The 12,381-nt window shown below is 58.1% G+C and overlaps 1 protein-coding gene across 6 annotated transcripts in view; it reads left to right on the forward strand.

The window, feature by feature from the left end:
* The window catches only part of RNF220 (ring finger protein 220), a 225,998-nt gene extending 214,151 nt beyond the window's left edge, over positions 1-11,847 (forward strand). For all 6 annotated transcript variants that reach the window (XM_090048411.1, XM_090048412.1, XM_090048415.1 and 3 more), the window contains 2 exons: positions 875-949; positions 9,277-11,847. In XM_090048411.1, the coding sequence (XP_089904537.1) occupies positions 875-949; positions 9,277-9,348 (147 nt within the window). In that variant the 3' untranslated portion in view covers positions 9,349-11,847. The remainder of the gene's footprint in view (positions 1-874; positions 950-9,276) is intronic.
* The last annotated feature ends 534 nt before the right edge of the window (positions 11,848-12,381 follow it).

The following is a 12,381-nucleotide window of genomic DNA, read 5'->3' on the forward strand; positions in this document are numbered from 1 at the left end:
TTAGAAGTTGCCTGCATCCTGATGCTTCCATGTGTGGCCGTGTTGTGACTTCCCTAAGGAAGGCCTGCAGCTCCCTCTAATGGCACAGCACCTGCAGCTGTCCCCCTTCACAAGGCTGCTTCTCCAAGCTCCGTGTGTCAGCAGAAGGAAGGTTAAGAGCTTATGCAGGGCAGCCCTGTGCACTCTCAGCTGACAGCAGATGAGCAGGTCTCCCAAGGCATGCTGTCACTTGCCGGGGCTGTTTGTCAAGGCAGAAGGGGGAACGTGCACCGGCCGTAGCAACGTTCCCTCGAGCCTGTGTGGCATGCGCAGCCACACAGGCACACCTAGCAGCGCGGCATGAGCACGCCTGCGCAGCCATGCACGCCGTGCAGCTTAGAGGGAATGCTGGTGGGGAAGTCGCTCCAGCAGAGCAGATACCTGGGATTAGAGTTAACCTCACCCCAGTCCCTGGTCTTGTATGGTCACGGGACCATCCCTTTGGGATCAGTGCCACATGGCTGCGGTAGTTCCTGCGTTTCCCTCTCCAGATAACCAGGCTGAGCCGCATGCCCCTTGAGTGGATCACGAGTCTCCCTCAGACTCTTTTTGAGAGGCAGAGACGTGGTCCAAGGAGGCTTTCCCCTATTACATCTTGCTCCATTTTCCCTCCATCTGGGAGCTTGTGCAAAGACCCTAGGATTTCTGCCCTCCCTTGCCCTGATGCTTCCTTGTTGCAGAGGTGGTAGGCGGGGGTGGGGGGTCTCTGGCCTGCACCTTTTTGCCAGGCTCCAAGCAGGCGAGTGCCCCGGAGATGAGACCCAGGGGATAGAACCATAAGGGAGGAACGGCCTGGCCTTCACAGCGACGGTAATGTCTCTGCTTCTGTCCGCAGGACTCGTACACAATGCCCTTGACTTCCATCCAGTGCTGGCACGTGCACTGCGAAGAATGCTGGCTGCGGACTCTGGTGAGGCACTCGACTACTTTCTTGTTGATTCATAGACTTCTCTCAGTCCCCGACACGTGCTCTGCTTCAAATTACCGTGGGAGCAGGGGGCTGCTGTTTTGCACCACGTGATCTGAGCATGGTTCTGGCTTGGGGGGCTCCCAGCACTTGCAGCCAAGTGCCCCTCTCATGTTCCAGCCCCAACTGGGTTCCCCTGCCTGGAGTCGGGTGCAAGGTGCCATTGCTAGAGCAGCCGGGCACCAGACCATGGCTATTGCTGGCTTCAGGGCTGTGTGCCAGAGGGGCCCCGGGGCGTGGAACATGCTGGCCTGCCGGAGGAGTTCCTCGTGCAGGGCCGCTACAGCATTGGACCTCCACTGAAACACGCTGAGCTGAGCTTCCCAGGAAGCTCAGGGGGAAGTGAACGTAGCCGAGAGTGCTGGAGGTGGCTTTTGTTTCTAGAGGGGTGGAAACAGCATCGGGGATGTGGCAATGCTTCTCATTAGGTTTTGGACTGGATGGAAGGGGTGGCTTTGCACACCCCAGACTCAGAGTTTATTTGGAGGTGTCCCAGTCACTGCCGGCCTCACTCACCCCTCAGCTGGGGCAGTGGAAATCAGAGCTGGTCCATTTTGCCCTGACTCTCCTGCCTTGGTGGGATATTCCCATGCTAGATTGCAGGCCGCATGGAGGAATGTCACGCCTTTCAAAGCAGTTGCTGCTGGGCAGTAAGTTGTCCTTACGACCCGACCATTGGGCAGTATCTCCTTTAACACCGCTGCTTAAAAACCTTGCCTGCCAAAGCTGGCAGGACAGTGAAGCCCCAGCAACAGCAGGTGTCCGTAGCAACCTCCATAACCTGGCTCCGCCGTGGGCAGTGTTACGCAGCTATTCCTAGTCCTGTCACCAGTTGGTCATACAGGCTTTCATACCCCATCAGCAGCTGTCGTAGCAGGAAGGTGCGCCAGGGATCGCCAGGTTCAGGAGGGGCTGTGAGCTGGCAGCTGAGCATTGCTGTCATGTATGGGGTCCCCCTCTCCTCCCTTCCCCTTTAGCTGACCGGTCACAAGCCCTTCTGATGCTCATGTCTACCATCCCAGCTGCCTTCAGATCCCTTTGTTGCATTTGCCATCATCACAAGGCTGAACCCCTCCAGGCAGCAAGGGGTTCCCCTTGGCTTTGCCCCCCCCGAGGAAAGCAGCACATGGGGCTGCTCTCACTGTCCAGCCAGGGTCCGTACTGGCACTCGGCTCTTCCGCTGCCTGGGCAGGCGAGCGGGGATGGGGACAGGACCAGCAGGATGGGGCAGGAGGCACTTGGCACTTGTGTAGGGGAAGCAATTAATAAGCAGCCACTCATCTGTTCCCCAGCCCTCCCCTCTCCCCACAGCCCGCAATTTATTAAAGCAGGCCTTTCACGAGGCATGCTCCTGCGCAAAATCCCCTGGCCTGGGCTCGCATGTTTCTAATGTAACCATTAAAACGTAGCCCGAAGACAGCAATAAAAACCCTGGAACGCCTTGGTGCTTTTGTGTCTTGATCAAAGTCAATGTGTGTAATCTCGTTAAGGCTGCCCTCCCCTCCGCCTCGCCCCTTCCCCCGCTTTTTATGAATTTAATGGCACGCAGCAGCTGGGCCCGGCGTTGAGCGCGCACCAATCTGCATTGTTCTAATTAAGGTATCTCCTTTTATTTCGGGCACAAAAGAGACTCTTGTTTTTTTTAATGAGCGAGGAGCTGTGGGATAGTGTGTGTAATAATCGCCCCTGTTACCTTTCCCGGGGTATAAAGCGAGCCCCCCGGGGGGGCGAGGAGGGAGCCCGCGTGGGCAGCACACATGGAAAGACTTGGTCGGGGGAGCGGGGCAGCATTTTTCCCGTGTTGTGCAATAAACAATTTGTTGGAGTTCGGGGCGGGCGGCTCACACAGGGCTTCCGGCGGGTTTTGAACGCGCTGGAGACCTGCCATCCATCCCGCCAGAGAGCAGCCCCACTTCCCCTGCATGTCTGTGTTTTATATGTGCCGCCAAGGCCCGATATTCAATTAGATTTCTTCTTTGTATCGTCCATTAAACAAGGAAACAAAGGATCAAAGCAGCCAGCAAAGCCGCGGGGTCTGCTCGGGGTGGTCAGAGGTGCAGGAGCTGGGCTGGGTGCCTGCATGAGTCTTCTCGCAGCAGAGAGGGCCTTAAAATGTTTTAGGCCCGAGGTTTTCCAGGCTCGGTCTTCTCTCGGCCCTTGCCGGCCTTCCAGAGGTGCTGCTGAGCATCGGGCCCGTAGGGCAAGGTTCTGCTCTGGAAAAGGCACAAAAAGGGCTGGTTTGTATCTTTGGCTTGGGCATGGGTCTGCGTAGCCGAAGAGGAAGAGGATGCGGGACTATGTACACGCTCGCCTGGGACTGAGGGTCACACTGGTGCATGCACCCTTTTTGTCCCTGGGACATGCCGACTGTGAGGTGATCACCAGGCAGAGCAGGCTGCGGCTCCTCTCCCAGTGCTGTATGGGGTGAGCAGGAGTGAAAGCACAGCGCCGAAGGCAGCAGCCCAGGCTGAGGGCAGGCCTGTTCAGGAGGAAGCATCCCTGATCTGCCGTGGAGTTAGGATGGCTGGAGTCCGGCAGTGGCCCAATGTGCCTTCATGCCAGCGGGAGCTGATGAATAATAATTCAGGGACTGTCCAGGTTGTGCCTGTTGTTTGGAGAGAGGACTGAGCCCCAAGGTGGTGACCGTCAGCCCAGCCCCACCCCCCGGTAGCAGCCAGGAGTGCTGTCGCGTGGGTCCGTATGTGCCGGGATGCCGGGTGTGCCTGTATACCACACAGCGGCAGTCTGCATAATCTAATAAATCCTGCCTGGATTGGTCTCCAGCTTTGTTTTATCCAGCTTCTGAGCTCCTTGGTACTTGACAGCGTTTCTCCAGGGCCTGAACAAAGTGTGTTTGATTTAGTTGGTGTCGTGCTTCCAGGGGTCAGGGGGCTCTCTCTGTACTCAGATAGGGAAACTGAGGCACGTTGTTAAGCACTGTCCCGAAGGTGCTCTGGAAGCTGGTGGAGGTCAGCCCAGGATCTGTCTGATCCAGAGCCACAACCGCTGTGCCTGCCTGGCATGTGCTGCCACGCGCCCGTGGGGCATCAGCCTCTTTTGCTGGTCGTGGCTTGGCGACAGTCTTTACCACGGTGCTTGTTCAACTTGGCCTAGCCGCTCTGTGGCATGTTCGCTCGCTGTCGTGTCCGCAGATCATTTGCGAAGTGATGGCTCCGTGAGACAGAAACGCAGATTCAGGGCACCGGCCCCCCACGGCTCCTTCCAACCACATGGGTTCTTCCTTGGCTTTCCTGCTCGAATTGGTGACATTGTAGGGAACGAGAGCATGTCCCCAGGTACTGCCGGCTGAGCGATTTGTTTTCCAGAGCCCAGGACAGCTGAAGAACCACAGCGGCTCCTCTGCCGTTCACCCGTTTGAGGACTTCTCCGAAGGACCCCTGGGGCAGCTGCACCGCACCCCCCTCCGAAAGCCCCGGGCCTTCAGCCTAGGCTGGCAGAGGGCACACGGAGCACCCTTCAGCCAGCAGCCGCTCTTCTCTAGAGCACGAGGCAGGGAGGCAGCGGCCCAGCCCACGTGTGCATCCCATCATGGCAGCATGCACGCAAACCTGCCTTGCTGAATGATGCATGCCGGACCCAAGAGCATAGTGCAGCATGCGGCCTTGTACTCTCCTTGACTCCTGCCAGCCACTGAGCTAGCTCAGTGAGGGAGCACGTGCTCAGGGCTGGGACCCCTCTGTATACTTACCCCCCCAGGGGCAGGCAGAGGAGTATGAGCACACCGGCACCATGCATGTCTTTGGCCCTGGATGGAGCCGCGCTGCCACTGGTGGAATCAGTGAAAGTGCTGCACAGCCATTGTCTGGCTGCAGCCGTCCCAGGGAACTGTGTCTTAAAGGACGAGAGCTACAAGGAATGTGGCCTGGCAGCTAGGGCAGGACTTGAGGAGAGGCCGAGGGAACTGGGCTGATTGAGTCTGGAGGAGAGAAGACCAAGGGGGATTGAATAGCAGCCTTCACCTCCCTGCCGGGGGGCTGCAAAGAGGATGGAGCTGGGCTGGTTTCCGTGGGGGCAGATGACAGGACAAGGAGCAATGGGCTCAGGCTGCAGCAAGGGAAGTTGAGGTTGGATATTAGGAAAAACTCTCTCACTTGGAGGGTAGTAAAGCACTGGAACAGGTTCCCCAGAGAAATGGTGCAGTCTCCATCCTTGGAGGTTTTTAAACCCCAGCTAGACAAAGCCTTGGCTGGGATGATGTAGTTGGGGTTGGTCCTGCTTGGAGCAGGGGGTTGGACTAGTTGTTACCTCCCAAAGTCCCTTCCAACCCCATTTTCTAGGCTTCTGTTACCTCTGCTCCACTGTTGCTTGGCGGTGAGGGACCCTGCACAATAGCCCCCGCGTTCATGAGCTGCCCAGGGCTGGCTGCCGGTCTGTCTCCTGACCCAGCAATGTCAAAAGCTGCTGCAAGTGACCCAGAGCGTGCCTTCAGTGGTCCGGAGCACCACCTGCCCGGATGCTGCATCCTCTTGGGAACTGCTGGCCCGCAGGGCAGCTGGAAGTATCTCAGCTCGCACTTCACCTCCTCATTTTGGTCTAAAACAAACACCATGTCATTCCTCTTCCTTTTTTAAGAGGAAGCCTCTTAAACCAAAGCGCCCCAATCCTTCCCAGCCCCACGTGAGCCCTAACGAATTGGCAGTGCTGTGGCTCTCGTTAACTTCTTTTTCAAGCCACCCAGATCGATTAGCCGGCGTGATAGATCCATCGCTTGCCAAATCTAAATTAAGAAAGGAGCATGGGCAGGGGAAACGGACTCCATTGCAGTCCTGGCCCCTTTTCTCGGCTGTGTTTCAGCCCTGGAGCAAACTTCCTGCAGCGGGTGGTTTTTTGTTTTTTTACAGACCCCTGAAAACTGGGGTTTGTAATGGAAAAGCTGAGGTGGGCGCTCCTGTGGCCCACACGGCTCTTGCACATCAAGGCTTTTCTACCGAGCAGGGATGAAAAGAGCAAAAGGACCTGGAGGAAAGAAAAAAAGAAACATCCGACAGGTGTGACTTGTTATGGTGCCACATTTTTATTTCAAGGGGAAAGTTTTTAGTAAGTCCAGCTGGCAGGTGAGCTGGGGAGGTGTGGGGAGCACATACCTTCCCTGCTCCTGGTGCCAGCACACGAGAAAGGATGGCTTTAATTGCCTCTTGCAATAAATACAGTGCACCACTGAAAAAGGGGCAGGGGCAAGGAGCAGAGTCGTAAGGGGGAGATTTTTTTTTCAGTCTTTCACAAAAAACCCAGTGCTTAGAAGTCGGGGCTCTGACCCCAGCACGCGTGGGGTGGGGAGAGGATGCCGGCCAACAGGAAGAGCTCTTGAGGGTCATTTTCAATTACACTATTTAATGCCCAAGCGGGCACGGAGCCGTGCACACAGCCAGCCCGCCTGCAGGACCTCTGGGCTTGAGCATCCGCGCTGCAGACACCAGCCACAGGCACGTCGCCCTGCCCTGGGCACAGGTGACGTGCCACCCGCCACTGCTGCAAAAGAGCCCACATCCAGGCACGAAGCACAGCCGGGCGTTTCTTCCCATAGGCCCAGGAGCTGTACTGTGTGGAGACGCAGCCCCCACCATGCGCTGGTGGGCAAGGACGCTGCCGAACGCAAGGCACGGGAGAGCCTGGAGGCTTTGTGCGAACGCTGAGCGGAAGCGGGCAGGCTTCGGCTGGACCTCTTCTGTCCCAGGCGTTGGAGCTTCACCGGTGCTGCCCGTCGGCTTCAGGCTACTTTGATGAGAGCCAGGTTAGGTGACATGGGGACATACCAGAAGAGGCCATTTATCTGCCTGAAGTCCTGGCATGCGCAGGGCTAGGCTGTCCCTCAGCTTGGGACCTGGCGCACGAAGGGCGCTCTCACCAGCTCCCAGCCGGGGGGGAAGTGGCACACGCAGGCCCTTTGGAGCTGGGATCCCCCAGGGGCAGCTGTCCCTGCGATCAAGGGCTCTGTGTGCTCTCCACCGGCCGTATTCAAGCGCGCGGCTGTCGGAGGGGTAAGCAGTGCTGTTCTCCCGGGGCAGGCACCTCTGCCCCCAGCGCCAAGCCACCTTCTCCTCCCTCGCCCGGCTCTGGGGCTGTACGTGAAGCAGGTGGTGTGTGCAGGGCCAGGCATTGCTGGGCCGGGGGAGGAGGACCGGCCCAGCCCCATTGTACAAGGTGCACAGGCTGGAAAGCGCTGCCTTTTCGCTCCCCCGCCAGCCCCCAGCTGCTGATCCCCTTTCCTGGAAGCCTGACACGCAGGTGTTTCTCTGTTGGCTTGGACACAGCCCTGTGCTGGGGCCTGCGTGGCCTCATGGTCAGCTCCCTCTCCTTGCCCGTGCTCTGGAGGGCTGGGTTTTTTGTCAAAGACAAGGAGACGGCCTTCCGTGCTCAGAGATGCAGGGGAGCACCCAGCCAACCCCACACACCATCGTAACGGGTGAAGCAGACTGGGCGTCCCCCTGCCTCCAGCCTTACAAGCTGGGCCCCGTCTCTGCTGGATGGAAAATGCAGAAACAGATGTGCCATAGCCACCACATCTGGAATGCCTCAGACCCCCTGTGGGTGCTGCCTTTTGCAGCTGCTGCCCAGTGTGACATGATTGTTCAGGGCAGATGCAAACTTTGGGGCCCTGTACCACCTCTCGCTTCTGGGAAGGCCCCTGAGGGCAGAGCCCTTGTGAAGCCACAGGGGATGTGGGATGACAAGGGATTGAAACAGCAGGCATGGTGCCTGCATCCCAAGTTGCAGAGACTGGGTTTAAAGGCAGCGAGTCTCAGCCAGTGCCTGGGGTGCCACAGGGAGCCACGCAGGGCTGGCACCGGCTGGCGTGGAGGCAGGATTCGCACGGTGAACCCAGAGGTTGCACACAAGGATTGACAGTTGTGGTTGTTTGCTGCAACTGCTGTGTGGTCAAGAAAGGAGTGAAAACTCAAGGGTATTTTCCGTGCGGGCCTTGAGCTTCCCTGGGGGGCCTGGAGTCTGTGCAGGCTAAAAACATTGAGGACCACTGGTTTATGCATTTCCAGGGAAGTACATCAGCTCCTGCTCCTGCTTTCTGGAAAGGGGAAAGGGTCTCTCCTGGGCTGCAGAGTCCAGAGCTTTGCTCTGGGCAAGGAGATGCCTGGGGTGGATGGTAGACGTGGCCATCCCGCTGCTTCCCAGGTCTGACTCTCCCCTGGTAGCAGCACCAGGCAGTCCCAGTCGGGACCAGCTCCATTGCCGAGCCTCACGGCGTCTCTGTCCCCGCCAGGCAGGGCATCGTCTCCTGCGGACGTTGCGGACCTGGCATAGAAGGTGCTGAGCGTCTGCAGCTCTTCAGCCAGCACTTCTCCACGGGGGTCTTGGAGCAGTGTAGTAGGATGGGAGTCCTGCCCTGCTCCCAAGTCTGGCTGCCCAAAATCCCCAAGCCGCATCTCCTCCAGCTGCAGGTGTTAGCAACAAGCCCCTGCAGCTTGCTAAGGGAGCACAGCCCCATGCAGCCCCCAAGCTGGTCTCCACAGTGATGGGTGTGTGGATGGAGGGGCGAGCTGGACGTGGGCATAGGTCTGCAATACTGGATTTGGTGGCGCCCAGCTGCAGAGCTCTGCCTGTCCTTTCTTTCATCAGTGCCCATCCAGTGATGACCCCAGGTCCGGGGCTGATGAACACCCTCTCCCCATCAGGCTTTCTTCCACCTCCTTTCCAAGGACCCGGGCTCTGCTGTGCACCCCAGGGGCTAGAATCTCCCACTGTACTGGAGGCGCACAGCGGCATGCCCAGCAACCAGGGCTCCTAATTGGGAGCTGCAATGGCCTGTCCGCACGGGGGGAGAACTGGAGGGACTGGGATGCAGCCAGCTGCACCCGTGGGTTCCTCCATCTGCTGTCAACAGGGTCGAGGGCCACAAAGAGCAGCCCCTGTACCCTCAGCATCAGACGCTGTATCGTCCGAGCTGCTGTGCTGGCCTCCCCTCCTTCCCTGGGGCCAGGCAGGCGCTGCAGGCAGTGCAGATCCAGCAGCCCTGACGGGGGAGGCCGTAGCTCCGACGTGCCCAGCTCCTGTCTCGTGCCATTCAGCTCAGGCCTGGCTGGCGCAGTAGCTCAAGGCAGTGGAGCTGCTGGGACCCAGATCTGGCAGTACTGGCTCTATCATCCTGCCTGCAGCCCGGCCGTAAGAGGGAAACAGCTGCCCTGGGGAGGGCAGGTCCTTGCTCTAGCCCCCGGAGCTGGGCAGGGCAGGGGGCAGGCACAGCCCGAGAGGCAGATCTACCCCTCGTGACGCCCCTCTGTCTCTGTCCCCTGCAGGGTGCCAAGAAGCTCTGCCCTCAGTGCAACACCATCACGTCTCCGGGCGACCTGCGGCGCATCTACTTATGAAGAAGGCAGCTGGAGGGCGGGACCCAGCGGCTTGGCCCAGCCGGGCTCCAGCGCCGCAGTGGGCGGACGACGACCACGACAGTAAGAGACGTTTTTAACAGAACCCAATAGACTCCGACCGCGGCCGGGAGGCTGCGGGAGCAGCTGGGATGCCACGGACCGGGCCTGGCCGTGGGACCTCCTTCAGCGACTCCGGTGGGCAAACCCCAAACCTTTGGCTGTGACGCCCCCTTTTTAAACCAGTTCCCCCACCCCGTCTCCCCGGCGCTGGATGAGCATCGGAGGGGTGCACGACCCCTTCAGAGCAAGGGACCCTCGGCGAGACACGGAGCCAGAACCTGTAACTCGTGCTCTTGGTTCAGTTTTTTTTTTTTTTTTTTGGTTGTTTTCTGAGTTTTGTTTGCTTTTTTCGTTCTGTTCTGTTTTCTGTTTGGTTTTTTTCTTTCGTGGTGTTCTAGTGACTTAAGAAAAAAGGTTTAAAAAGAAAAAAAAAAAACCTAAACCCCACCTCCCCACACACAGAGGCAGAAATGAAGCACATGTAATATAGACGATATATGTTTACAATGTTGTGTATAAATGGGATAGACTCAAACATTACATACTAATAAGTTTCCCTTCCGCCTTTTTTTGGTTGTATTTTTTTTAAAGAAGAGAAAGAGAAAGAAAAAAAAAGAGCAGAGAACATTAAACCCATATTTTTCTTGGTTCTGCAAAAGTTTTGGCATTAAAGTCATTAGTTTAAAAAAAAGAATATATATACATATATATAATATAAATGGTTTAATGTTCTGTGGTGTATATTTCCTCATTCAGATATGAAGTTAACAGCTCTTAGTAATGGCTGTAGCATCACCCATAACTTACAGGACTTATGGGGAGTAGAGGAGATGGGTTTTTTGTCATTAGTCGTAGCTAATGGGGCTATTTATACTAGGATCCTTCCCCCCCCCGGAAGGACAACCGTGGTCATTTCTCAGCAGGGGAGACGGAGGGGGCCTGGCTCCCGGGCCTGTGGCCTTTCCCACCAGAGACAGCAACGAACTGAGCTGGTCCCAGCCTGCCCCCAAGGCCCGCTCCGAGCCCGGGCCCCCCTCCCAGCACCGCCGCTGCTGACTCGGTTTGTGCCCCCATCGACGGACTCACTCTCTGCTGCACAAAGCTGCCCGTGCCCACCTGCCGCAGAGGGGCCTGCGGCCTTTTGTGCCATCCCGCTGGCTGGAAAAGGCCCCGGGGCCAGGTGCTTCCCGTCTCTCATCGGGGATGGCCCTGGCTCTACGCGGGTCGTGCCCTGCACAGTGTCCCATCAGGGAGACGCTAGGAACCGCCTCGACTTGTGCTGCACCCGGGGCTTTCCCTTTGCACACCTCCACAGCCCGGTGCTCCATGGCCTTCCAAAACCACTGCGGGCCGGAGGTGCCATGGACTCGCCTGCTCCCTCCTGGCTCGTGGGGCCATCTGTGCCCCCCAGGACCAGAGCTGTGCTGCTCGTCCCGGCTAGTTTTGCAAGACTGCGCAGGTACCGCTAAGCCGACGGCTGAGACCTCACTGTGGGCTGCGACTTCGGGGTCTTCTAGCTTTTCCTCCCCAGGCTGAGCCCAGGTGTGAAGTGGCCACGCAAAGACCTGCTGTGGGCTGGTGTATAAAGGTGGCTGGAGCAGGCCACCGACCAAGCCATGGCAAGGCACCAGGGTCAGCGGCTCGAGCTGGTTCAAAGGCCTCTCCTGGGGGTGCCAGGATCTGGCTGCTGGATGCATGAAAACACCCAGAGTTGCCGTCACGCACAGGCAGACGGTCACTGGACTCGGCATCTGGGGGGCTCCAGCAGGGCAGCTGGATCTAGCCGCTGGGTGTCCTCCTCGCCTCCGTGGAGGCAGCACTCAGACCCCTCCATGCCTTTAGCGTGAGGGTTGCAGAAGCAGCTGGGGAGGAAACATCGCAGTGAGGGAACGTCAGGGCTTTGCTTCGGGGCTGGCATGGGCAGGCCGCGCGGTGTGGCCTTGCCCTGGGAAGTGAGTTCGAGGGTCACGCGGTGATCCATGTTGGGGGCGGGGGACAGAGCAGGCTCCCAATGCCCAGGCCAGCTTCTCCCCCCGGTGTGTTGTGGACCAGCAGTGTGCTGTATGTACGTAGCTGTAAAACCATATGTAACCAGTACCGTTCCTTTCTTTTCATGTAAAGCCATCCCTGTTTCGTCACGGCGCGGGTGGGGGGTGTACGGGAACCAGGGTGGGGGGAGAGTCTTGTCTGGGCCTGCTCTGGAGCCAGCTGCGGCCTGTAGCACGGCATCACTTCCGCCTCTTCCGCAGGGAGTTTTAAGGAAAAAGGAAATAATAAAAAGACGTACGGAGTCGACGATCTTTGCCCAAAGAATCCCAATTGCACACGGTGATATTCCAGTCGTGTCCATGATTGTGTGTCAATGTATATTCTATAAAAAGGTACTTGTCATTCCCGTTTGTAAACTACATTTGACATTAATTAAACCAGTATAAATCCTCCCGTCTCTGCCTCCCTTCTCCGCACAGGGCCCCAGCCCCCGGCGCTGGGTGGGCTCTGGGCATGGGATCATACAGGCCTTGCAGCCGGGCCCTGGAGAGCAGCAGTGTCCTCCCAGGGAGCAGGGGAAGAAGATCCCACTTCCCCCACCACATCTATCTCGGGCACTATTGCAGTGGGAGCACCCGGGGTTCAGGGAAACCGTTCTCCCTGGCACGGCTGGGCCCGAGCGCCATCACCCCGAGGTGGCTGGTGTTTGGGAGCCCAGCGATGATCCTCGCTGCTGTCTCTTGCGCTGCCTGCCTACTGGAGGCCGAAGTGGCTGGTTTTGCACCGGCTGGAGGCTGCAGAGCCTGGGGATGAATCTGCGGCAGGGCTCTGAGCTCCAGCACCCAGGAGACGCAGCCCCAGGCTGGGCTGGGTGTTGCTGTGAGCCAGGTGGAGAGGGATGTGCGGTCTGAGCCCCGTCATGCGTCAACCCCCCTAAGCCCCTGCAAGGTGAGCAGGAGATTGGGTGGGTTTGAGTTTGGGCTT

Source organism: Crocodylus siamensis, chromosome 5, assembly GCF_052110815.1.
Source record: "Crocodylus siamensis isolate JL-2025a chromosome 5, ASM5211081v1, whole genome shotgun sequence".
NCBI lineage: Eukaryota > Metazoa > Chordata > Crocodylia > Crocodylidae > Crocodylus > Crocodylus siamensis.